This window comes from Symphalangus syndactylus, chromosome 11 (assembly GCF_028878055.3).
Source record: "Symphalangus syndactylus isolate Jambi chromosome 11, NHGRI_mSymSyn1-v2.1_pri, whole genome shotgun sequence".
NCBI lineage: Eukaryota > Metazoa > Chordata > Mammalia > Primates > Hylobatidae > Symphalangus > Symphalangus syndactylus.
Genome location: NC_072433.2, coordinates 62919414 through 62944163, shown reverse-complemented (window position 1 = coordinate 62944163; position 24750 = coordinate 62919414). Strand labels below are relative to the sequence as shown.

Below are 24750 nucleotides of genomic sequence, written 5' to 3'. Positions count from 1 at the left end.
CCTGGAGTTCTCAGAGAGAAGAGAAAGCTGGTCACCCGTTAAGGATCTGAGTGACTGGGGTGGTCCCTGGGGGCAGTGTCTGAAAATAATCTCTTTTGCGAAGAGCCCATTTACCCTTGAAGAAAGCTTTCATGGTGCTTTCCCCAAGTGATTTGTTTTTCCAAAGGCCACTTTAGAAGGCCAGCTAGTTTTTTTGAGAACTCATTTTGAATTTAATTGTATATTGGCAGGAATCAAAGATTCAAATGTAATGAGATTAATTGAGTGTCCCTTTTAGATAAGAAAATTTCTGCTGTCGTTGAGTTCACTGCTTTGGAATACCTGCTCGTGGAAAGGCTTTAGGTTTAAAGTATGCACATTGGTTGTGTCAAATGCAATTGAAGAATGCGAAATTGATTGGTTCCCTCTGTAGCCCCAGATTTAGTGTCAGCTCTTAAGTCACAAGAATTAAAGAACCATGAACTCAGCCTTCTGCCCTGGTTAAAACAGGGCAGAGCCTTCTATTCTCATGTGGACTGGACAAGTTTCCCAGCCTTATCCATCCCCTACACCATTTTTGGAAGGGAAATGTGTTGAGGTGTGTTTAGTGTTTGTGTAACTGTATGGCTCTAAGGCTTTCAACACTTCCATTGAGGGTCTCAGATTAGAAATTAGGGCTACAGCAAAAGAGATGGTTTTGATGTTTTATCTGTGTAAACCATTAGTTTACCACTTCCACAGCAAGTGGAGTAAGACTGCAAGGTTCTCTGCTCTTCCCTGTAAAAGTAACCATGAAACAGATGCACAAGTGCTGACCTGAATTCTAGTGTGGATGAGGGATGTGCAGAACTAGCTGGAGGAGTCTTTCAGCAAACTGGAAATGCCTGCCCTGTTCACAGGCTCATGTAAAGAAAATGGCCTCGGCCGGATTTGTCTTACAAGGTATTGCTCGAAGGGCTTTGAAGTAAAATCAAGCTGGTATCCTGGTGAGCAGCCTGAGTTAGAGGGAGGTCACAAGCTTGGAACTACATGGATGAAACTTCAAGCAACAGGCATGTTCAATATTGGATGGAGGCAAAAATGACCCAATTGGACATTCCTTGTGGGGACTATAAGTGTTAAGGGTACAAAAAGAAGGTGATTCATGCTTCTATGAAGTGACAGCATAACCCAGCTGGGGAGGCACCAGGACTCAGGGGGACTGAGTTGTTGATGCTCCCACATCCCCGAATTTCCTCATTTAAATGGCACCACTCACAGAGTATACCTCAAATGAGAAGGACAAGGATTGAGGAAGGAGCTTTGGAAGACTGAATTTCTGGCAGGGGACATAGACTCAAATGTCATGAGGATAAATCAGAGAGTGTGACAGTGTAAGGTTGGCTGGATAGGAATATGGCAAATTGATAAGCATGTTCTCTGACCACAAGGAAAAATCACAACTCAGCTTCAGCCAATTGTCACCTTGCAGGACTGTTAGCCAGTGCTTCCAGATCTTCTGATTTTTTGAAGAGCTGATGCAAATTCAGTTTTAATTGTGACATGTTTCATTTCTTTTAAACACTGCATAGGCCAGCTGCCAGCTCATGGACTCAGTTCCTGGGCTTCCTGTTATATCCTTAGTTTCAATGTTATGGGAAAGAGGAGGAGTCATAGAAAAGAACTGTGAAAAAGGAGCCAGAGAGACACACAGGATCCAGTAGAGACTGAGTTCACCGAAACCAGGCACTAGGGGGTCTTGGCATGAATATGCAAAGCAGGTCAAGGAAGGTGAGGGCTGTCAGGTGTCCATGGGATTTGAGAAACAGCTGTTCCTTGAAAGTTAGTCTGAGCCAAGGCAATCTCTTGGAAAAAATAGTTTTTGACATTCCTGCCCAGAAGAGAAATCTTTTTCTGGTGCTTCACTGTCTTAAAGAGCTTATTCCCCCAGGCTGCCTCTCAGCCTGCCCAGCTTTGATTCGTTTCTGAACAAAGGTCATTTCAAGGCTTTTGTAGCAAAAAGCAAGTGCAATGTGACTAAAGGAAGGCAATGCTGTGGGTTCTCCAGGCCTGGTTTCTTTTTCCTCTTGGTGTACACAGCCATACTACATTTCCCGGCCTCTCTTACAGATAAGCACGGCTATAGGGCAGTGATCTGGCCAGTGGAATGTGGGTAGAAAGGATGTACACCAGTGCTTCTCACATTTTAATGTATGTGAATCACCTGAGAATCTTGTTAAAATGCAGATTCCGATTCAGTGCTTCTAGGATGAAACCTGGGAGTCTGCATTTCTGTGAGCTCCTGAGTGAAGCTGACACTGCTGGCTTATGGCCTACACATTGAGTAGCACAGATGGGCGTCATTTCCAGCCTAGCCTGACCCAGAGGCACATCCTCGTCCCCCTCCCCCCGTGCTGGCTGGAGGCAGAGTTTTCTGTGGAGTACTCTAGGCCCTAAGGGATGGCTGAAGCCCTAGGAAGAAGGAGTCTGGTTGCCTGAATGATTGTATGGAGCAGAGCTTCTCTGCAGACCCACCTGGGACTAAGATGATATGGACCCTTATGAACCTAGATTTGGTGATTGTTATAGCAGTTAGCTTTCCCAGTAAACACAGTGATCTTTAAGATAACTAGTCAAACTTAGAGCAAAGAAGAAGTTTGAGTATTAAAGTGGGTAATACATTCTAGAATTTATTTCTTCAAGGGATTTCATTGATCTCGTATTAATTGACCCCATGATATGTAAAGAACTAATAAGACGCTTGGCACATTTAAGTTAGCCTATAACCTTGGATCTTATGGCAAATACTGAAAATCAGCCATTTATAACCTCCTTTTGTTTTGCTTCCTCAACTAAAGAGGTTGGAAACCTAAAACATTCTCCATTCCAGATTTCTCAGTTAGAAACATCCACGGGTCCAAGTTCTAGCCAATAAGATGTTACCAAAGTGACTTGGTGCAGCTCTGGGAAAGTTTTATTTTTTTAAAGGGACATAGGTGGCTGACGTATTTTATCTCTTTCTTGTTGCCCATCCCTTTTTGTTTCTAGCTGGAACATGCAGTGCAATGCAAGAAGCACAGCAGCCATCTTGTGACCATGAGTTTTAATGTGTCAAGGATGAGCGAGTCAGAAAATAGACGGAGCCTTGTCCCTGACACTATGGAGCTGCTATGCCAGGCATTGACTGCCTATCCTGCCTCACACAGTTTGTGAGATCAACTCTTGAATTAAGCCAACTGCTATAGTTTGGTTAGTTCAACTTTCTTTAAATGTCATGTTGAAATTTGTTCCCCAGTGTTGGAGGTGGGGCCTAATAGGAGGTGTTTGGATCACAGAGGTGGATCCCTTATGAATGTTTCGATGCTGTCACCAAGGTAACAAGTGAGTTCTCACTCTATTAGTTTCTGCAAGAGCTGGTTGTTAAAAAGAGCCTGGCAGCCGCTACTCCTCTCTCATGTTCCCCTCTCACATGTGATTGCTGCATGCACCAGCTCCCCCTTCCCATTCCACCATGAGTAGAAGCAGCTTGAACCTTTCACCAGATGCCCAACTTCCAACCAGCAGAGTTGTGAACCAAATAAGCTTTATTGTTTATAAATTACCCAGCCTCAAGTATTCCTTTGTAGCAACACAAACAAAGATATCACCATTAGCAGATTCTTAATTACTTGCAGTTGAACTCTGTCTTAACTGACACAGGGTTGATGAACTGCATTTGCCTCAGTGCCACAGGGTAAGGGAGAATGGGAACTCATGTTTATTGAGCAACTTCCACATGTCAGGTAATAGACAGCCTCTCAGTTAATCCCTATAATGACTATACCACTTTCAATATTCTCGCTTTACAGGTGAAAGAAACTCACCCAAGGCCACATATCCAGTTTATGGAAGAACTCGGCTTTACACTCAGGCTTACCTGGATCCCAATGTACGTTACACCAAACCTTGATGTTGCATAAGAACCAAGATGCATGAGTGATTCAGGTTAAGAGAGATTCTTTAGAATTTACCAGTGCTTGGCATGAAGTCTTTGATTAAATATTGACATCAACAACCATAAATTTCAATGACTTCTACTAACTCTTTGGCTTTGATTATCTATCACTGGGCATTAAGAGGAAGCCCAACAGATGATGTCTCCCACTTCAAGGCAAACTTCAAGCTTCCACATGCATTTGCATTGGCCTGGGAATCTCTCGTGCACTTGAAGACACGAGGGAGCAGGAACCAAGCCAGAGAAGGTCGCTCAGCTGCTGCAGTTGGAAGAACCACTTCTGAGGACAAGTTCAAACCATTACTTCTCCACTTCAGAGCACCCAAAGTATACACTTTAGACTATTTTAACTGCGTGACTTTATCACACTTTGTTTTAAAGTGTTTCTCATGCCTTGTGACATTCCTGGCTTAAACTGTAAAGTCCTTCAGAGCAGAAACCAAGACACTCGTAGAGCCTATCCATGGCCCGGCATTGAGCTGCATAAATGTGGGGTGAACAAGAACCCATTGGTGATAGCTTCTGCCTGTGGAGTGCCCACTGTGACAGGGGACTGCATATCTGAGTCCACTTTCATCACCACAACAACCTGCAAGGGACAAATTATTAACCTGGTTGTACAGATGAGAAAACTGGCAAGGATGATGAAAGTGGAAGCCAACATCTTCTTAAGTTCTTATTACGCATCAGTCACTGTGCTAGGCACATTATTTCACTTAATCCCCACAGTAACCCTAGGAGTTATAAATTTTATGTATGTACATATTTATTTATTTATTTATTTTCAGCCAGGCTGGAGTGCAGTGACACGATCACGGGTCGCTGATGTCTTGACCTCCTGGGCTCAAGCGATTCTCCCACCTCAGCCTCCCAAGTAGCTGGGATTACAGGTGTGTGCTACCGTTCCTAGCTGACTTTTGTATTTGTCTTTTTGGTAAAGATGGGGTTCTGCCATGTTGCTCAGGCTGGTCTTGAACACTTGAGCTCAAGAGAGCTTCCCACCTCTGCCTCCCTAAGTGCCAGGGTTATAGGCATGAGTCACCATGCCCGGCCTATAAATGTTATTAAATTCCCCATTTTACAGTCAAGTAAACAGAAGTTCAGAATGCTCAAGGTCACCAGCCCAAGGCCACCAGTCCAATAAGTGGCAGAACTCAGCCTTTGAACGTAGGACTGTGAACCCCTGAAGCTGACCTTGTCACACTACATTGCACCGGTTGGACTAGAAGTAACAAGGACTCTGTAAATGGTTCTGGTGAGAGGGCAGCACACAGAGAAGGGAGAAAGGGCTGTCTCAGAACAGCAGCCGAGAGGAGGAGCAAAGGGGAGTGTGGGTGGAGGGGCAGCTTGGGAAGCGGGTGAAAACCAAGAAGGGAAAGGCGCCCTGCCCCCCCTGCCCCCTGCCCCCCCGCTCCCCTGCCCCCTGCCCCCCTGCCCCCTGCCCCCCTGCCCCCCCTGCCCCCTGCCCCCTGCCCCCCTGCCCCCCTGCCCCCCCGCCTCCCTGCCCCCCTGCCTCCCCTGCCCCCCTGCTGCCCCTGCCTCCCCTGCCCTGCTCCTCCCTGGAACCTTGGGCTCTGCCTAGCCTCTGGGAATCTGGTGCTGGTCAGGCACGTCCTGGAAGCAGGCCTTAGGCACTGACATGGAGCCAGCCATTTTCCAGGAGTGGCTCTGAACACAGGATTCCAAATCCAGTGTTCACACCTGCGGTCTAATTCTCCAAATCCTGCCACAGAGAACATGGTACAACATGGGGTCTGTGGTCCCCACTTGTGCTGTGTGACCTTGGGCAAATTGCTGATCCTTTCTGAGTTTCTGTTTCCTCAACTGTCAAATAGGGGGACGAATAGCACCCATCACACAGGATTGTGAGGATCAAATGATGTCACATTTAATGAAGTGCTTAGGACAGTGCCTGGCACACCATGAATGCTCACTATGGGGAAGTTGTTAGGAAAATCCCTTACATTCTGTCCCAGGGCATGGCTCGGTCCCAGTGCCTCAGGAAGAAGCAGCCTGCTCTGTCCCCTAAAAAGTCTGCTGATGCAAAATGTCCAAAGAACAAAAGTGGCCATGCAAATCCGACAGCAAAAGTGATGGTCTTGGCTGGGCACAGTGGCTCACACCTGTAATCCCAGCAGTTTGGGAGGCCAAGGTGGGCAGATCACTTGAGGCCAGGAGTTAGAGACCAGTCTGGCCTACGTGGTGAAACCCTGTCTCTACTAAAAATACAAAAATTACAAAAGTTAGCTGGGTGTGGTGGCGGGTACCTATGGTCCCATCTACTCGGATATATGAGGCATGAGAATCGCTTGAACACAGGAGGTGGAGGTTGCAGTGAGCTGGGATTATGCCACTGCACTCCAGCCTGGGAGACAGAGCAAGGCCCTGTCTCAAAACAAACAAAAAAGTGACGGTCTAAAAACTGTCTACAGAGCTTGCCCCAGGCTGCCATCATTTATTTCTCTCTAGTTGTGTTCCAGGAACTTATCACATCTCATTTAATCTTCACTGTAATCCAGTGTGTCATTAGGTTCACACCCATTTTACAGAGGAGAAAGACTGAGGCTCAGAATGATACAGACACCTGGGGTTAAAGCCTGGCTCCTCTTCAGTGGGACAGAGGAGCCACATACAAATCCAAGACTAGAGGGATGGCATAATATATTATAATTTGCTAAACTCCCTGAAGTATTCTCATCTGGAGATTGGAGATGATGCTGTCTATATATATTAAATGTCTGTTTTCAATAATATGTGTTCTTATGTGTTTAGCAATATATAAAACTCTTCTGGTCCCCAGACACAAGGAGGCAGGCCTCATCCCATCTATCATCCATCACCCAGGATGGGGGCACTCACGGAAAAGCACCATGAGGAAGCGGGTCTGGTTCAGCATCTGGGTCAGGCCAGCGGGCGTTAGCACTAGGAGATTGCGTTCCTCCAGGATGTGCACAGGCTTGGTTATATGGATGCTGGAAACACCGGCGTTAACCTCTGGTAAGATGTGGACAGCAGAGACACAAGCGGCCACCAGCACCAGAGGCATCCAGAGTAGGTCCATGGCTGTCCTGCAGGGGCCGGAGAAGGAACAGAGACCTTATCAATACAAGTGGTGGAGCCCTACGTCATCACCCCCACTTCCTTGTCCAGCCGGTCCATGTAGGGTGAATGTGGCCTGAGCATTGCCTCCTGGCAATGCCTGCAGCTTGGCAGCAGCCCTGGAGAAGAAGCAAAGTATTAGGTTGACCTCAGGCCCAGTAGTGACTGTATGGGGGAAGCTTAAAGCAGCAAGAACCCACTGGGAGCAGCTGGATGCTGAAGCAAACGCAGACCACTCAAGCCCACTGACTTCCCAGCCACGAGGTGAGACTTGTGCAGACATAAGGTACCATTTCAGAGTCCTAGGGTGAGCCTCTGGATCTCAGAGATAGCTGGTTCAATCCCCCATGACAGCCCCCCAGGAATCCCCTTGCCTACAATGCCCCCGCTTCACCCTCCTCCAGCTCCTGCTTGAATGCCCCTGTGAAGAGAAGCTCACTACCTTGCAGTGTAACCTGTTTAATTTTTGAACAAATTTTATCAAGTGTAAATATTTAAAAAGTCGTAATTATAATACACACTTGTAAAAGTTTCAAGCAATACAATACAAATGTCAAGAAGAAAGTAAAAATCTCTCCCATTCTCTCACTGCTGAGAAAGTGACTCTTAGAAGTATGGAATGAATCCTTACAGATGTTGAAAATACCTATGTAAACATACCTTTGAATATATCTATATCTCTATCTATCTATCTATCATCTATCTATCTATCTATCTATATATATTTTTTGAGATGGAATTTTGCTCTTGTCGCCCAGGCTGGGGTGCAGTGGCACAGTCTCAGCTCACTGCGACCTCCACATGCTGGGTTCCAGAGGCTCACTCTAGTGATCCTCCCACCTCAGCCTCCCAAGTAGTTGAGATTACAGATGCCCACCACCACACCTGGCTAATTTTTGTATTTTTAGTAGAGATGGGGTTGGTTCCACCATGTTGGCCAGGCTGGTCTCGAACTCCTGATCTCAAGTGATCCGCCTGCCTCAGCCTCCTAAAGTGCTGGGATTACAGGCGTGAGCCACTGCACCCAGCCTGAATGTATATTTTTAAATATAAATGGAATCAGATGATACTTTTTTTTTTTTTTTTTTTGCAGCTTGATTAGCTCTTTTTAACCCTGGATACACATGAAAATCCTCTGGGGAGCTTTTAGGAGAGTACTGACACTCAATCTCACTCCAGACCAATTAATTCAGAATTGCTCAGGATGGCGTCTGGATACCTACATGTTTCAAAAGCTCCCCAGATGATTCTTTTGTTTTATTTCAACTTCTATTTGGGAAATTTTGAACATGTACAAAAATAGAGAGATGGTACAATGTGCCCCCAAGGTACCTGTCACTCATCTTCACTTATTGTCATGACTGATGTTATTTTATTTATATTCTTGACTCTCTGCCCTGGATTATTTTGAATCCAGTTCCAGGAATCATGTCACTTCACCCATAAATATTTTATTATAAATATTTAAAAGATAAAGATTTTTCAAAACAACACAATAACCACAATACTATTATCATACTTAATGAAATGCACAACGTCATCATATCATCAAATATCTAGACAGTGTGCGAATTACCCTGATGGCCTCATAAATGTTAAGTCTGTTTAAATCAGGACCCAAATGAAATCCATGAATTGTCATTGATTGTTTTGTCTCCTAACCCTCTCCCAGGTAAATCTATCATTCAGTTTGTAGCTTGAGAAGCACATGGTCAAATGAAACCAACAAAGGGCAAGTGGAGAAAAGGAAGAAGGGCAGGTAGATAACCTGGTTTTCTGGACAGCTGAATGACACAGACCATTTAAATCTGTGTCTCGGCCAAAGGGCTCATTACTGTCAGCCCAGCCTTGAGTCCCTGATGATCTCAAGGTCTCAGGATTCACCAGGTGTCATGCCACTTATCAGCCCGGACTGAGTCTGGTACAGCATGATGACTATTAGGTAGAACCTTTGTTCTTAGAAATAATTTACTTGCTTGTTTATTTGTTCATTGATTCAATTACTTGTGAGAGAAATGGCTGCCTAAGAATTCTTTGCCCAGCTGGAGACGTCAAAGTACTAGAGAGTTAGTTTTTATTCTACAGAAAATCACTTGAATAACCCCTTCTTTGTGATATAAACGTAAGATAGGGAGGGTCACCCAGAACCATCCTAGGCCTGACAGTCCCTTCAAACCTTCCAAACCTCCTCGGTGCCCAGAATCCCTTGCCTGGCAGGAGGGGGCCAGATCTGCAAAAGCCTCAAGGGGACTTCAGAGCAGAAACCTTGAAATTCAAGGTTGTGAGACCCTCTCTGAGGGGTCTGGATGGCACTTGTTGGAGGACAGAGGAGACTGGGCCAGTGACCTTGAGTCAGCTGGACACCTTCAGGGTACAGAGCTGAACCATGGGCCCAGCTCAGCCACTGTGGAGGGCTCAGCATCTGAGCAAAAGCCAGGCGGGAGAGGCTACAGTGGGCCCGCCCTCACACCCTCGCCTCCCAGGCCTTTGAGAGTGTTCGCCCTGGGTTCCTGATCAAGGAAGGGGCAGTGGGAGGTGTCAGGTTTCCTGCTAACCTGGGCGGGCTGGATGGATCATAAGCCTCAAATGTTTCCAGTGATTCAGGTCCAACAGGACGGAGATCAAGCCCTACCGGCTGGCGAGGAGAGCCCTCCATAGTCGGTCAGACTCTGGCCACCAGGCTTCCCTTTGGCTCCACGGAGCCAGCCACAGCTCCTCTTTACTCACTCGCTCACTCATTCATTCATCAAATATTTTTGAAGTCTTAAAACATGTTAAGTACCATTCTAGGTGCTAGGGATACAAACAATATTCCTTGCATCTTAGTAGTGGGAAACGCAGTGAGATAAATAGATGCAATCAATGGTGTGTCAGTTGATGGTAATGCAAAGGAGAAAAGGTGGATAAGAGAAGATTCAAAAGGGATGGAGTCAGGGAGGAGTGTTGATCTTTTCTTTTCTTTTCTTTTCTTTTCTTTTCTTTTCTTTTGTGACAGGGTCTTGCTCTGTCACTCAGGCTGCAATGCAGTGGCGCGATCTCGGCTCTCTGCAACCTACGCTTCCCTGGTTCAAAGGATTCTCCTGCCTCAGCCTCTGGAGTAGCTGGGATTATAGGCGCGTGCCACCATGCCCAGCGAATTCTTGTATTTTTAGTAGAGACAGGGTTTCGCCATGTTGGCCAGGCTGGTCTGGAACTCCTGACCTCAGGTGATCCGCCCACCTCGGCCTCCCAAAGTGCTGGGATGACAGGCATGAGCCACTGCACCTGGCTGATATTTTAATATAGGGTGACCATGGGAAAGCTTCATTTAGAAGTTGACATTTGACTAAGGGAAGCAAAGAAGTGAACTACTGTATTTGCATTTCTGGGAGTGTGGGAGAAATAGTCTCTCTCTGCCCTGCTCCTGTTTTTTCTCCCAATCTGTCCCCACAATACCTGGCTTAGCTCTGCAGCATCCCAGGGCTCCCCTGAGACTGTAGCACCCACCCTGTCCAGCCCTGGGACTGTGCTCTCAGCCATCCTGCCTGCAGCCTGCCCTGATCTGCCCCTTTATTCTCTCAGCCTTGGCCCTTGGTTCTGCTGGCCCCTGCCTTTCTAGCTTGACACCACTGTGGCTCCGCTGTGTCTCCCAGCCCAATCTTCCCAGCCTCACAAAGTCCAAGCTCAGCTCCCACATCAGCTCCCTACAGAGGAGAGTGGCTGTGATGGGAAACTTTTATTAATGAGAATAGCAAAAATTGAGGGGCTGGTCACCAGCCATATTGTGCTGAGTGTCAACTGTGTGCATTCCCTCCACCAGTATGCTGTGGAGAGACCCTGTGTCCCAGCCACCATGGTTTCCTGCCAAGAGGGTGCGGTAACCTCCTCACTGATCCTGCTTCTGCTTCTACTCTTTGTGCTTCAACTCAACCCATTCCCCACGCAACAATCAGACATTTCCTTTATTTTTATTTTTATTGTTTGAGACAGAGTTTTGTGCTCGTTGCCCAGGCTGGAGTGCAATCACATGATCTTGGTTCACTGCAACCTCCACCTCCTGGGTTTAAGCGATTCTCCTGCTTCAGCCTCCCTAGTAGCTGGGATTACAGGCGCCCACCACCGTGCCCAGCTAATTTTTGTATTTTTAGTAGAAACGGGATTTCACCATGTTGGCCAGGCTAGTCTCGAACTCCTGACCTCAGGTGATCCACCTGCCTGGGCCTCCCAAAGTGCTGAGATTACAGGCGTGAGCCACCACGCCCGGCAGAGATTTCCTTTCGACACAGGAATTCCATCACACCACTCTGCCTATCAAAGGGTGCTCACTTTTATATATTGTGCAAAAAAAGCTTCTGCCTCTTTTTTTTTTACAATCCTTTCACAAAACCGCACACCAGCCAAAGTGTTCTCTGTGGTCTACCAGGCCCTACTGGCTCTGGATCCATCTGACCTTATCGCCCTCCTCTCTCTTTCTCCTCCTGCACTCTGGGGAGCCACACTGGCCTCTTCCCTTTCCCAAGCACACCCTACCTGGGGCCTTTGCCTCTCTCTGGGGCACCCTTCCCTCACATCATCAGCCTTTTCTGGTTCTCTGGGTCCTGGCTCAAATCCACGCTCATCATCAGAAGGGTCTTCCCGGGCCGCTCTGTCTCACCCCATCTCAGCTTTCAGCACTCTCTGCCATAACACCATTGTTTGCGTCATATTTTGTATTATTATTTCTGAGTGTACTTTGTCGTTGTTGTCGTTTTGAACTTTTTAATGTAAATACCATTGTTCACAGCTGTTTTCTCCCCTCCAGAAGAGTGCCTGTACCAGATTTGGAGCTCAATGAATGTTTGTTGAATGAGTGAATGAATGAATGGCCTAATTTAACTCTTACAGCAAACCCCAATTGGTTCATTTCAGTGGTTCTCATCCATGACTATGCTGAGAATCTTTGGAGAGTTTAATAAAAAATACTGATGTTCAAACCCAAACCCAGTAGGTTCTAATTTAATTGGTCTGGGGTTGGGTGAGTCTGGGCATTATTATTATTAAAGTCCTCAAGTTGATCCTAATCTGTAGCCATCTATACCAAAACCCACACTTAAAACTTAAACTGGTGACACCTGGCAGAGAGAAGCCTCCCAAGGCAGGGCCCATCAGTCAGGTTTCCCATTTTCACTGAAGCTCGTACCTGCAAGAAGCCAAGGCCACTCCTCGGGTTACTGGGGCCAAGCTGGGGCTGGGCTGGGGGTGGGGCCACAAACTCTGTGGCCCTTAAGAAGGGAGGTTGTAGCCTGAAGAGGAGGTTCCTGGCTTCTCCTTGTGATCAGGGCAGGACCCGCAGACGACTGGGCATTCTAAAGAAATCCACAGGCAGAAATGAAGTCCCTTCCTGGGCACACAGAGGCCACAGCAGCCTCAGCAGCAAAGTTCTGAGTTCTGGGGTTCTAGAGGACCAGGGGTGACCCTGGAGAAGAATGGGCCATTGTTGAGTAAGAGGGGGCCCTGCCTGGTAGCCCTTGCTGAGTTCGCTTGAAGGGCCAGAAACAAAACTCAGTGTGGGGTGCTGGGTATGGCCCAGGAGGGCTCTGAACTCAGTGCCTATAGATTGGAATTTGAATCCCAGCTCTGTCTTGAACAGCTGTATGGCCTTGAGAAGGTCATTTACTCTTTCTGAGGTTCAGTTTCCACGCCTGTAACATGGCATCTAACTCATAGGGGTGTTGTAAGCAAAGTAAATTTTGTGGAATTTAGAAGATAATTAATGCTATGAAGAAAAATAAAACCTGGAAGGATCATGAGGAACGCCTGAGAGGGGGATGGGATAAAATAAGATGATTTACGCAAAATGAGCAGCTCAGTACCTAGAAGGCAGGAGCCCCCTCACCCATCACCACCCTGGCCTCATCTCCTAGGGGGGAAAAATCTCCACTCACCCTGCTGCAGCCACACTGGTGTCCCTGCCAGTCCTCCAATACAATGTCAGGGCCTCTACACTTGTGGTTTCCCCTGCTAGGGAGGCTCTTCACCCAGATGGACTCAGGGTTCACCCTCTTAGCTCTTTCCAGTCTTTGCCCAAGTGTCACTTCCACAGTTGGGCCTTTCCTGGCCACTTTGTTTAAACTTGTAAATGCCCCATCCCCCTCTCAGGCGTTCCTCATCATCCTTCCAGGCTTTATTTTCCTTCATAGCATTAATTATCTTCTAAACGCCACATAATTTACTTTGCTTACCTGGTGATAGGTGCTCAATAAATATTTGTTGAATGAATAAAGAAAAGGCTGTTGATATTATTAGCATCGTTATTACTATCAGAGTTTGCAGCCTTTGGCTATCTGCTGCCCAACTCTTATTAAATACTGATGGAGATGACTAACATTCATTTCACTAAATTTTAACATCTGTGGGTTTTAGTCCTAGCACTTTGCTCTTCTCTTTCTTTTCTTTTTCTTTGAGACAGTGTAGTGGCGCGATCTTCACTCACTGTAGCCTTCACCTCCAGGGTTCAAGCGATTCTCCTGCCTCTGCCTCCTGAGTAGCTGGGACTAAAGGCATGCGCCACCACGTCTGGCTAATTTTTGTATTTTTATTAGAGACGGGGTTTCACCACTTTGGCCAGGTTGGTCTCAAACTCCTGACCTCAAATGATCTACCCGCCTCGGCCTCCCAAAGTGCTGGGATTACAGGCATGAGCCACGGCACGCGGCCCCACTCTTCTCTTCCCATACTTAACTTCTATACTTTTGTTGGCTTGTTTAAATGCATGAGTTCAAATATACCCCTTTATGAGTTACTCCCTCATTTACTCCCCAGGATTTGATCAATTGATTACATTTACTATTAAGACCGTTTTCCATCTGCCAATTAGAAAAACTCTTTTTGGTTGAACCACACTCACTGAATACCTGAAATTCTTAATTTGAACTCATCATGTCCCTTTCAACTCTTCTTGCCAATTATTCCTTTTCTGGATGCTGTGTTTGCAAATAATTCCTGGGATGTGTTTGACTCTTTTTTCTCCCAGGCCCAAATCAACAATCTACTCTGGCATATATTATTTTGACATCTTTCACATTTGTCAACTGTTAATCACAAACTAAAACACTTGGGTTATTATCCCAAATGTCCTTCATTCATTTTGCTTCACTCTTACACACAGTTAGTTGTTTCTTGACATAACATAGGCACTTTTATGATGATACTCATTTACCGATAAAGCTGCTGCTGCTTTTTTTTTTTTTTTTGACAGAGTCTCGCCCTCTTGCCCAGGCTGGGGTGCAGTGGTGCAATCTTGGCTCACTGCAACCTCCGCCTCTTGAGTTCAGGTAATTCTCCTGCCTCAGCCTCCCAAGTAACTCAGATTACAGGCATGCACCACCACGGCCGGCTAATTTTTGTATTTTCAGTAGAGACGAGGTTTCACCATTTTGGCCAAACTGGTCTCAAACTCCTGACCTCAGGTGATCCACCCACCTCGGCCTCCCAAAGTGTTGGGATTACAGGCGTGAGCCACTGTGCCCGGCTTAAAGCTTTTTTATAAAATAACATTAATTTCTTTCTGATTAGAAGAGAACAGGATTTAATTTCTAAAACATAGAACATACAGAAAAAATGAGTTAATTAAAATCATACATCATCTTACTTAGAGAAACATTCATATTTTATTACGTATGGGATTAATATATACTTTTTTAAAATAAAATTGATTATATTGTCTATAAAATGTATCCAGTTCTTTCATTGAACATTTATGAAACATTTGTCATGTCTTATGATTATATATTCTTCTAAAAAGTACTGATGGAGAGTAGTGATATTGAGATTAGACTGCCGGAAAAATAATGTCCAACAGTCCGTCCACCCCTCTGAGGGTAGAGATTGTATCTTTACATCTGGCTGCAGATTCAGAGATGAGGTTGTGTCCTGGGTCGCAGTAGAGGACTGAATGCTGAGCGAGTGGACACTGAGGGCTCAGAAGATGGTTCCCTGTGGCCAAGCTTGGTGGCAAGGGAGAGGAGCTGCCTGTGTGGAAATGGGCCAAACTGGCCAGGCCAGGAAATGAGACAGAGTCACGGGGGAACAACATACAGTGATGGATAAAAATCCAGGGTGATGTTTGAATCACTGCAAAGATAGGCAGTTAATGGCTCAGCATCCTCTCTGTAGGACACTCATAACCCTGTCATTTGCAACAACACGGATGGAACTGGAAGTCATTACATTAAGGGAAGTAAGCCAGGCATAGAAAGCAAACATTGTGTGTTCTCACTTACCTGTGGGAGCTAAACGGGAAAACAAATGAACTCATGGAGACAGTAGAAGGACGGTTACCAGAGGCTGGAAAGCGTTGCAGGGAGTTGGAGGAGAAGTGGGGATGGTTAATGGGTACAAAAAAGTAGTAAGAATGAATGAATAAGGCCTAGTATTTGCTAGCACAATAGGATGACTATCGTCAAAAATAATGTAACCATACACTTAAAGTAACTACAAGAGTATAATTGGATTGTTTGTAACACAAAGGATAAATGTTTGAGGTGATGGACACTCCATTTACCCTGATGTGATTCTAATGCATTGCATGCCTGTATCAAAATATCTCATGTAATCCATAAATGTATATACCTACTATGTACCCACAAAAATTAAAAATAATTTAAAAAGAACTTCAGAGAACAAACAACAAAAAGACCGGTATGTCTGGAGCAGAGTGAGACAGGAGGTTTGAGGAGAAAGGCTTGCAGGAATTCCTGTGGGGCCCTGTAGGCAATTGCCAGGACTTTTTTTTTTTTTTTTTGAGAGGGAGTCTGACTCTCTCCCAGGCTGGAGTGCAGTGGCGCCATCTCGGCTCACTGCAACCTCTGCCTCCCAGGTTCATGCCATTCTCCTGCCTCAACCTCCCCAGTAGCTGGGACTACATGCCCCTGCCAGAGTAGCTGAGAGTACAGGCACCCACCAGAGTAGCTGGGACTATAGGGGCCACCACGCCTGGCTAATTTTTGTATTTTTACTGGAGACGGGGTTTCGCTGTGTTAGGCAGGATGGTCTCAATCTTCAGACCTCGTGATCCACCCGCCTCGGCCTCCCAAAGTGCTGGGATTACAGGCGTGAGCCATCCCACCCGGCAATCGTCAGGACTTTGGCTTAGACTGTGAGTGAGATAGGGAGCTGTAGGAAGCTTTTTCAGAAAACCACCTTTGGGCCAGGTACAGTGGCTCACACCTATAATCCCAGCACTTTGGGAGGCCAAAGCAGGCAGATCACCTAAGGTCAGGAATTTGAGACCAACCTGGCCAACGTGTTGAAACCCCATCTCTACCAAAAAATACAAAAATTAGCCAGGCGTGGTGGTGCGTGCCTATAGTCCCAGCTACTCGGGAAGCTGAGGTAAGAGGATCGCTTGAACCTGGGAGACGGAGGTTGCAGTGAGTCAAGATTGTGCCACTGCACTCCAGCCTGGGCAATGGAGAAAGAGCCTGTCTCAGAAAACAAACAAACAAAAAAACAAAAAAACCCAAAAAACTTCTTTTGGCAGTGTACAATTATTATTACTATTTTTTTGTAGTAAATTTACAGAGTTGTGCAGTCATGACCACAATCCAAATTTAGAACAATTCTATGACTTCAAAGGGATACCTTAGAGCCATTTCCTGGAACCACTCCTCTGTTCTCTCTGTATCTACTGGAGGGTTCGAAGCAGAAAAGAAACAAAGTCTGCCATATTATTATCACTATTGCACCTTTGCTGTTAAAACATCATAATCTTCCTGTTGCTTTTTCTGATTAGATGGCGACCTGAATTTTTAGGGAATACATCCACCAGTTTGGGTGCACCCACCAGGCATGACAGTTGAGGTCTGATCTTCCAGCCACTGTGAGTACTGAGAAAACTTGGCAGGGGGCCACTGTCACTGGCTCAACGCACCCTGACCAATTGAAGCCACTGTGTCAGCTGCCGGGTTCTGGCTCCGCCCACTCCTGGCTGCATTTGGGGCTGAAGTTCTCTGTGGGAGGCTGTTTTCTGAGGGAGCCGAGTGTTTACAGGCACTCAGGCCTGCTCCGCTCAGCTGAAGCAGAAAACAGAGACCTTCTGCAGTGCTTTCGTTCAAGAGGAAGGTAATTTGGAAGAAATTTTTCAGACGAAGGTGTCAGCTGCCTCTGAGGCCTTTGCTGATTAAACCAAGAAGTGACATCTGAAATGGTGTCGGGGAATGGGAAGGAGGCCTGGGGATTCTAAATTATCAGCTGTTTAGGTGCCTGAGGAATCCAGGGGTGGGAGACTGAGGAAAAGGACTCGGGCAGAGTTCAGTTCAGGGGAGGTGAGGGGCAGGAGAGGTGGGTCAGAGAAAGGAAGTCTCTGAGGCTGCAGGCCTAGGCCTGGTGGCAACTGCAGAGGCTGGGGCCTATGTTTTTCCAGGAAGTGAAACCTGAAAGTCACTTTTCCCCTTTAAGCCTCACTTTCTTTATCTGTAAATGGAGAAAATAACATTTACAGCATAGAGTTGTTACAAAGATTTAATGAGAAATAATGCCTCTAAGCACTTTTAAAATGCTTGGTACACAGTAGGCCTTCGATAGACTGAAGCTGTTACAGTTTTTCTCGTTGTGCCACGTTATTATTGTTGGTTGTTATGACCATATTTTGTTATTATTATTACTAAGTGGAATTTAGTGCAAGGAAACTGAAACGGAGGTCACATGCAGCTCCCGGGCCAGTGCCTCTCAAACTTTAACGTGCATATGACTCATCTGAAGATCCTGTTAACTTGCAGATTCTAATTCTACATATGTAGGGTGGGGTCCCATCTGCTGGTCCCAAGATCACACTTTGAGTAGAAAGACACTAAAACTGGACTGGGCACAGTGGCTCACATCTGTAATCCCAGCACTTGGGAGGCAAAGTTAGGAGGATCACTTGAGGCCAGGGGTTCAAGCCCTGCCTGGGCAACATAGTGAGATCCTGTTTCTACAAAAAAACCAAGTTGGCTACACATGGTGGCTAGTGCCTATAGTCCCAGCTACTAGGAAGCCTGGGGTGGAAGGACTGCTTGAGTTTGAGGTTGCAGTGAGCTATGATGGCACCACCGTACTCTAGTCTGGGCAACAGAGTGAGACTCTGTCTCAAAAACAACAATAATTAAAATTGTAAAAATAATAAAATTAAATAAAAAAATTAAAAAGACACTAAAAGCACATCATGCCATACAGCAGCCACTTGTGGCTTTTGAGCGCTTGAAGTGTGGCTAGTCCAAATTGACATGTGTTTCTAAGGGTAAAATCTATTTCAGATTGTGAGGACTTAGTACCAAAAAATCAAAAAATAAATAAAAGTATGTGAAATATCTCTTTAACAATTTATTCTTCTATTGACTATGCATTGAAATGGTCATACTTTGGCTCTATCTGGTTAAATAAAATGTATTATTATAATAAATCTCACCTGTTTCTACTTTTCTTAATGGAAGTACTAGAACACTGTAAATTGCACAGGTGGCTCACATTCTATTTCTATTGGACGGTGCTGCCCTAGAGCTGTCCTCAGCTTTGCAAGGTCAGTTCAGGATTGGCCAAAAGCTTTTTGAGGGATTCCCTTTGAAGTATTGAGCCTTGAGAAGTGGGCTCTGAGTTCTGACCTCAGACCCAGAGACCCACAAGTCAGTGAGAGGTCAAAAGGACGGATCTCAGGGTCAGAGGAGAGAAATGACCGTCACACAGCAGAACTGAGACTGAAGGTGGAGAGTTTGTTCTACAAGTCAGTAGGGACCACAGTCACCATCATCATTGACCACAGGTTTCTCCTAACCTCCGTGTTGTCCCCAAAGCCCAGAATTTATGACAATGCCCTCTTTGCTCTCTTTGGTGACAGACAGGAGGCGACCCCATGAGACCATGGCTGAGACACCTAGTCCTCCAGGCACTGAGGAACTCCAGGGCATTCTGTGGGTCTCGCGGGCAGCCAGCACATCTACCTGTTCCTCAGAAGATCGTGGCCACCTGGGAAGCCATCAGCCTGGGAAGGCAGCCGGTGCCTGAGTACTTCAACTTTGCCCATGACGTGCTGGATGTGTGGAGTCGGCTGGAAGAGGTGAAGCCTGTTCTATCCTAGAGTCCATCTGGGGCATCTGAGGCTGCCCTCACGTACCACAATGAGACTCAAGGCTCCAAGACATGTTGATGAGGAAATTTGGACCTGGGAATTTTGCTAGTTCTAAAATGTAAACTGTTGGCATTTGAGACTTAGGAAAAAAATTCTGAGTCAGAATTAAGTTTGTGATAATTTATTACAGCAGCAATAGATGGGATTATTCAAAACCAATACAGATTTTGGCACCAAGAGTAGTAACGAGAGCTGTAATAAATACCAAAGGATGTGAAAGTAGGTTTGGAATTAGGTGATGGGTAGAGGCTGGAAGAATTTTGAGGAGCACAGAAAAAATCCTAGATTGCCTTGAGCAGACTGTTAGTAGAAATGCAGATATTAATGATTTTGCTAGTGCGACCTCAAAAAGAAAGGAGGAGTATGATAGATGAGACTTGTATTGTTTTAAAGAATCATGAACCATGAACAGACTGTTAGTAGAAATATGAACATTAAAGGCACAGATGATAAAAACTCAGAAGGAAATGAAAAATGTAATATCAGAAACCAAAGGAAAGTGGATCCTTATTATAAAGTGGCAGAAATTTTGGCTGAATGGCGTCCTAGAGCTATATGGATAGAATAACTTATAAGGGATAAGCTTGGATATTTAGATAAGGAGATTTCCCAGCCAAGTGTTAAAGATGTGGCCTGATTTCTTCTTGCTGGTTATATTACAATGCTAAAGGAAAGAAATAGATAGAGGAAAGAATTGTTAAGCAAAAATAGAGCCAGAACCTGGTGGTTTGAACGATTCTCAGCCTTCCTATATTATAAAAGACATTAAAGTTAGGATATTCAGTGTCAGAAAAGTATGCTGCAAAGGGGAAATCCAAGAGTGTGGTTGGACAATCTTTTGCTAGCAATTCGAGTATCAAAAAGTCACAGAGAGCTTTTTGAAGAGATTAGACAAAGTTCCTCAGTTCCTTCAGCCATGGAGGCAGAAACCAGCAATAGAGATGGGATTCTCTGGAAAAGATCTGTGGAGGAGCCACTTCCTTAATGGGGTGAATCACTGAGACATAAACGAGAGAACCACTAGTTTCTTGAGAATGTTTTATCAGCAGAAACACTGCCATCTTGTACTGGACAGAGAGAGGAAAATATAAAAGAAGGCTGTTGGACTCCCCAAATTCTGCAGGCAGGAAACAGGTGGTTAAATCTACTTAGCTGCAAACATGTGTTACCCTTCTTGTAAAAGAAAAGATGATTTAGGGCAGAGTTGTTAATCAAGAATGTGGAATTGGGAGCCCAGAGGGTGGAGCTGAGCAACTAGAAAGCAAAGCCACAACCACAGAGGATTAAGGGCTTTGAAACATAATAGAGTTTTCTCAGTTGGATTCAGAGTTGCTTGGGATTGGTGGCTCATTGTTTTCCTTTTATTTTAATTCATTGTTTGAATGGATATGTCTGTGACTATTACGGTATCCCTACTTCATCATTGTATTTTAAGAGCAGATAACTTAATACTCAATACTCGAGTAAGGGGCAATAAAAAATGAAGTTAAGAAACGATTTCATTTACTAATAGCATCAAAAAGAATGAAATACATATAAATAAATTTAACCAAAGAAGTATAAGGCTTGTACATGGAAAATGACAAAACCTTACTGAAATAAACTGGAAAAGACGTAAACAAACAAAAATACACCCCATGCTCATGGATTAAAAGAATTAATATTGTTAAGATGAAAATACACCCCAAATTGAGCTGCACATTTAATGCAAACTTTATCAAAATCCTAGGAGACTTGTTTACAGAAATAGACAATCTGATTCAAAAACTCCTATGGAAATGCAAGGGACCCATAGGGACGAAAACAACCTTGAAAAAAAAAAAAGGAGACTCACACTTTTTTATTTCAAGTCTACTGCAAAGTTACAGTAACCAAGACAGTGTGGCACTAGCATAAGGATAGACTTGGATAAATAGGTATGAATTCAGAGTCTAGAAATAAATCCACAAATCTACGATCAATTGATTTTCAACAAGAGTACCAAGACAATTAAATGGGTGAAATAATTGTCTTTCCAACTAATTATGCTGGCACTACTGTGTGTTCACATGCAAAAGAATTGAGTCTCCTACCTGACACTAAATACAAAAATTAACTCAAAATGTATCAAAGACCTAAATGAAGAAACAAAAAGTATAAGAAAATTTTTAGAAGAAAACATAGGAGTATATCTTTGTGACCTCTGATTAGGCAATGGTTTCTTTTTTTTTTTTTTTTTTTTTTTTTTTTTGAGACGGAGTCTTGCTCTGTCACCCAGGCTGGAGTGCAGTGGCGCGATCTCGGCTCACTGCAAGCTCCGCCTCCCGGGTTCACGCCATTCTCCTGCCTCAGCCTCTCCGAGTAGCTGGGACTACAGGCACCCGCCACCACGCCCGGCTAATTTTTTGTATTTTTGGTAGAGACGGGGTTTCACCGTGGTCTCGATCTCCTGACCTCGTGATCCGCCCGCCTCGGCCTCCCAAAGTGCTGGGATTACAAGCGTGAGCCACCGCGCCCGGCCTAGGCAATGGTTTCTAAAGCAAAAGCAACAAAATAAAAAATAGATTAATTGGACTTCCTGAAAATTAATAGTATTTATATATCAAAGTAAAAAGCTCACAGAATAGGAGAAAATATCTGAAAAATCACATATTGGTTAAGGGTCTAGTATCCACCATACATAAAGAACTCAAACTAGACAGTGAAAAAGACAAATAACCCAATTAAAGTATGGGCTGAGAATCTGAAGAGATATTTCTTTAAGGAATATAAACAAATGGCCAATAGACACATGAAAAGATGCTTAACATCTTTATTCACTAGGGAAATGCAAATCCTAGCCAGAAGGAGATACCACTTCATAACGAGTGGCATGGCAAAAAAAAAAAAAAAAAAAAAAAGGTACAATAACAACTGCTGGAGATGATGCAGAGAATTAGGACCCTCTGACATGGCTGGATGGAAATGTAAAATGATGCAGTGCTGTGGAAAACAGTTTGGCAGTTCCTCCAAAAGTTAACATAGAGTTATTATAATACTGACCCAGGAATTGTACTCCTAAGTATATATCCAAGACAATAGAAAACATGTGCTCACAGAAAAACTTGTACATAAATCCTCATAGCAAGGTTATTTATTATAGCCAAAAAGTGGAACCAACCCTAATGTCTATCAACTGATGAATGGATAAACAAAATATGGTCTATCCATACAGTGGAATATTATTCAGCCATCAAAATAATGTAATACCAATTCAAGCTATGACATAGATAAATCTTGAAAGCATTGTACAAAGTGAAAGAACCCAAACATAAAGCTACATGTCATATGATTCCATTCATATGAAATATCCAGAAGATGTAAATCCATAGAGACAGAAAGCAGATAAGCAGTAGCCAGGAGCTGGAGGAGGAGGGAAAGGGAAGGGACTGCTAATTTGTACAGTGTTTCTTTTTAGGGCAATAAAAATGTTTTGGAATTAGAGAATGGTGATGGTTACACAACCTTGTGAATATATTAAGAACCAGTGAGTTGTGCACTTTAAAATGTTGATTTTTATGGTACCTGAATTATATTTCAATAAAAAAGGGGAAAACAGAAAACAGTGCAAATCGTGTGCTACCTTTTGCATTAAAAAGATAGTAGAAAAAAATATATGCTTGTGTTTGCCTAAAGAAACTATGGAAGGATATACAAAAAACTAATAAAATTGGTTACTTAGTGAGGCAGAGGAAGTGGAAACAGGGCAGATAGGTACAAGGAGGGGAGCAAGCCTTTTCAATGCATGTCTTTCCATATTGCTTTGCTTTTTGAACCCTGTGAATTTTATATTAACTATTATAAAACATTAAAAACAGCAACAAGCAAACAAAAATTCTCAATAGATTGCTTCTATTTTTTTTCTGCCTGTACCACCATCTAGGCTGGACACCGCCCCCCAAATCCTGCCTTCTGGTGGGTCAATGGCACAGGAGCAGAGATCAAGTGGAGCTTTGAGGAGCTGGGGAAGCAGTCCAGGAAGGCAGCCAATGTGCTGGGGGATGCATGCGGCCTGCAGCCTGGGGACAGAATGATGCTGGTACTCCCACGGCTCCCGGAGTGGTGGCTGGTCAGTGTGGCTTGTATGCGGACAGGTCAGTAAGCAGGGCTGGGAATTTTAGTTGGGTTGGGGGCAGACACAACCTGCCAGAGCTTTGCAGTGTCCACAGGGTCTTGAAGATGGAGCAAAAATAAACCCTATGTGGAGTTGTGTTTACTTCCTATTTGCCCAACAATCACAGACTTGACTGTATAATAGGGGCCAGACAATGATGTAATTGATAAAAGCAGGCCAGTGCAAGGCAGTAGGGAGGGGTGACGACTGCGGCAAACTGGAGATCACATGCTTTATCAAATGGGGTCGCTGCTTCTCAACTTGAAGCAAATGTTCCCATTACAGAATTAATACCAGTGTTATCATAACTTCTGACTTGTAATGGAAAACTCTGGATTTTTATGAAAAATCCTCCTGTCTTTTAATGTTGGCATCTATCATTTTAAAAAGTCCTGACTGGGACAAATCAAGCATATTTTCTGCTAGTTGTGGTTTGGGAGCCTTGCTTTAGTTGCTAGAATTTTACCCGAACAATGCAGTTATAGATGAGGGACGCTTATAACCAATCTAGGTTAGTTTCACTCTTAGACTTTATGATTCTCGTTATCACAGCATCATCCAGCTCCCAAAGGAAGGAAGATAAAGATGAAATAAAAGAACCAGTGATATTATCCCTTGCAGGAGGTTAGGGGGACAGGTCCTCCTGTTGTCACGAATGTCCAGGGCAGTGAAACATCTTCTTAGAATGGTTCCTTCAGCAGAGAAACAGAGGAGGAAAGAGGCCACAGTGAGCCTAGCAAGCCTCTGCTGATGCTGAGTGAATAAGCGATCATGCACTTATTCAGAAGGCTAGGGTTTTTAGGCTGTTATTATTATTATTGTTACCTCTTCCAGCTCAGACATTCCAACCCTCCCCAGCCCCTTCCTGCCCTCATCTCTTACCTCTATACCCAAGGCCTTCCCCACTATCCAGTCAACATCCCCTTCTGTTTTATGCCAGGGACAGTGATGATTCCGGGTGTCACTCAGCTGACGGAGAAGGACCTCAAGTACCGGCTGCAGGCGTCCAGGGCCAAGTCCATTATCACCAGTGACTCCCTAGCTCCAAGGGTGGATGCCATCAGCGCCGAATGCCCCTCCCTCCAGATCAAGCTGCTGGTGTCAGACAGCAGTCGGCCAGGCTGGTTGAACTTCAGGGAACTCCTCCGGTGAGTTGGGGCTTTCCAGGAGAACAGCAGAAAAATGAAGTCATTTCCCCTTTAAGCAACAAAAGATGAAATGCATTGCTGATTTCACACATAGAGAGCGAATCAGAGAGGAACACTCCCATTGGCAGCCAGATTGACCTGAGCATAATCCTGGTCCCTACCTTAATGTTCAAAGTCCCTCATTCAGTCAGTGCTGGATTTGTCAACAGCTTTTCTGTGCTTCATTTGCTTCTATAATGCGGTAGTAGTTATTAGAGCTACCATTCAGAGTACATGAAATAACCTATATGGTGCGTTT

General features: G+C 44.7%; 2 protein-coding genes across 5 annotated transcripts in view; one reads left to right on the top strand and one right to left on the bottom strand.

Moving 5' to 3' along the window:
• The window catches only part of PDILT (protein disulfide isomerase like, testis expressed), a 45921-nt gene extending 33469 nt beyond the window's left edge, over positions 1-12452 (bottom strand). Inside the window, exons 1-2 of the mRNA XM_055298609.1 lie at positions 12210-12452; positions 6812-7020 (exon numbers count right to left, since the gene is read on the bottom strand). Of these exons, the coding sequence (XP_055154584.1) occupies positions 6812-7013 (202 nt within the window). The 5' untranslated portion in view covers positions 7014-7020; positions 12210-12452. The remainder of the gene's footprint in view (positions 1-6811; positions 7021-12209) is intronic.
• Positions 12453-16972: 4520 nt separating this feature from the next.
• The window catches only part of ACSM5 (acyl-CoA synthetase medium chain family member 5), a 29813-nt gene continuing 22035 nt past the window's right edge, over positions 16973-24750 (top strand). For 2 of the 4 annotated variants that reach the window (XM_055298623.2, XM_055298624.2), the window contains exons 1-4: positions 16973-17131; positions 18882-19100; positions 23074-23284; positions 24245-24452. In XM_055298623.2, the coding sequence (XP_055154598.1) occupies positions 18897-19100; positions 23074-23284; positions 24245-24452 (623 nt within the window). In that variant the 5' untranslated portion in view covers positions 16973-17131; positions 18882-18896. The remainder of the gene's footprint in view (positions 17132-18881; positions 19101-23073; positions 23285-24244; positions 24453-24750) is intronic. The other 2 variants (XM_063612815.1, XM_055298625.2) reach the window with 2 other exon arrangements.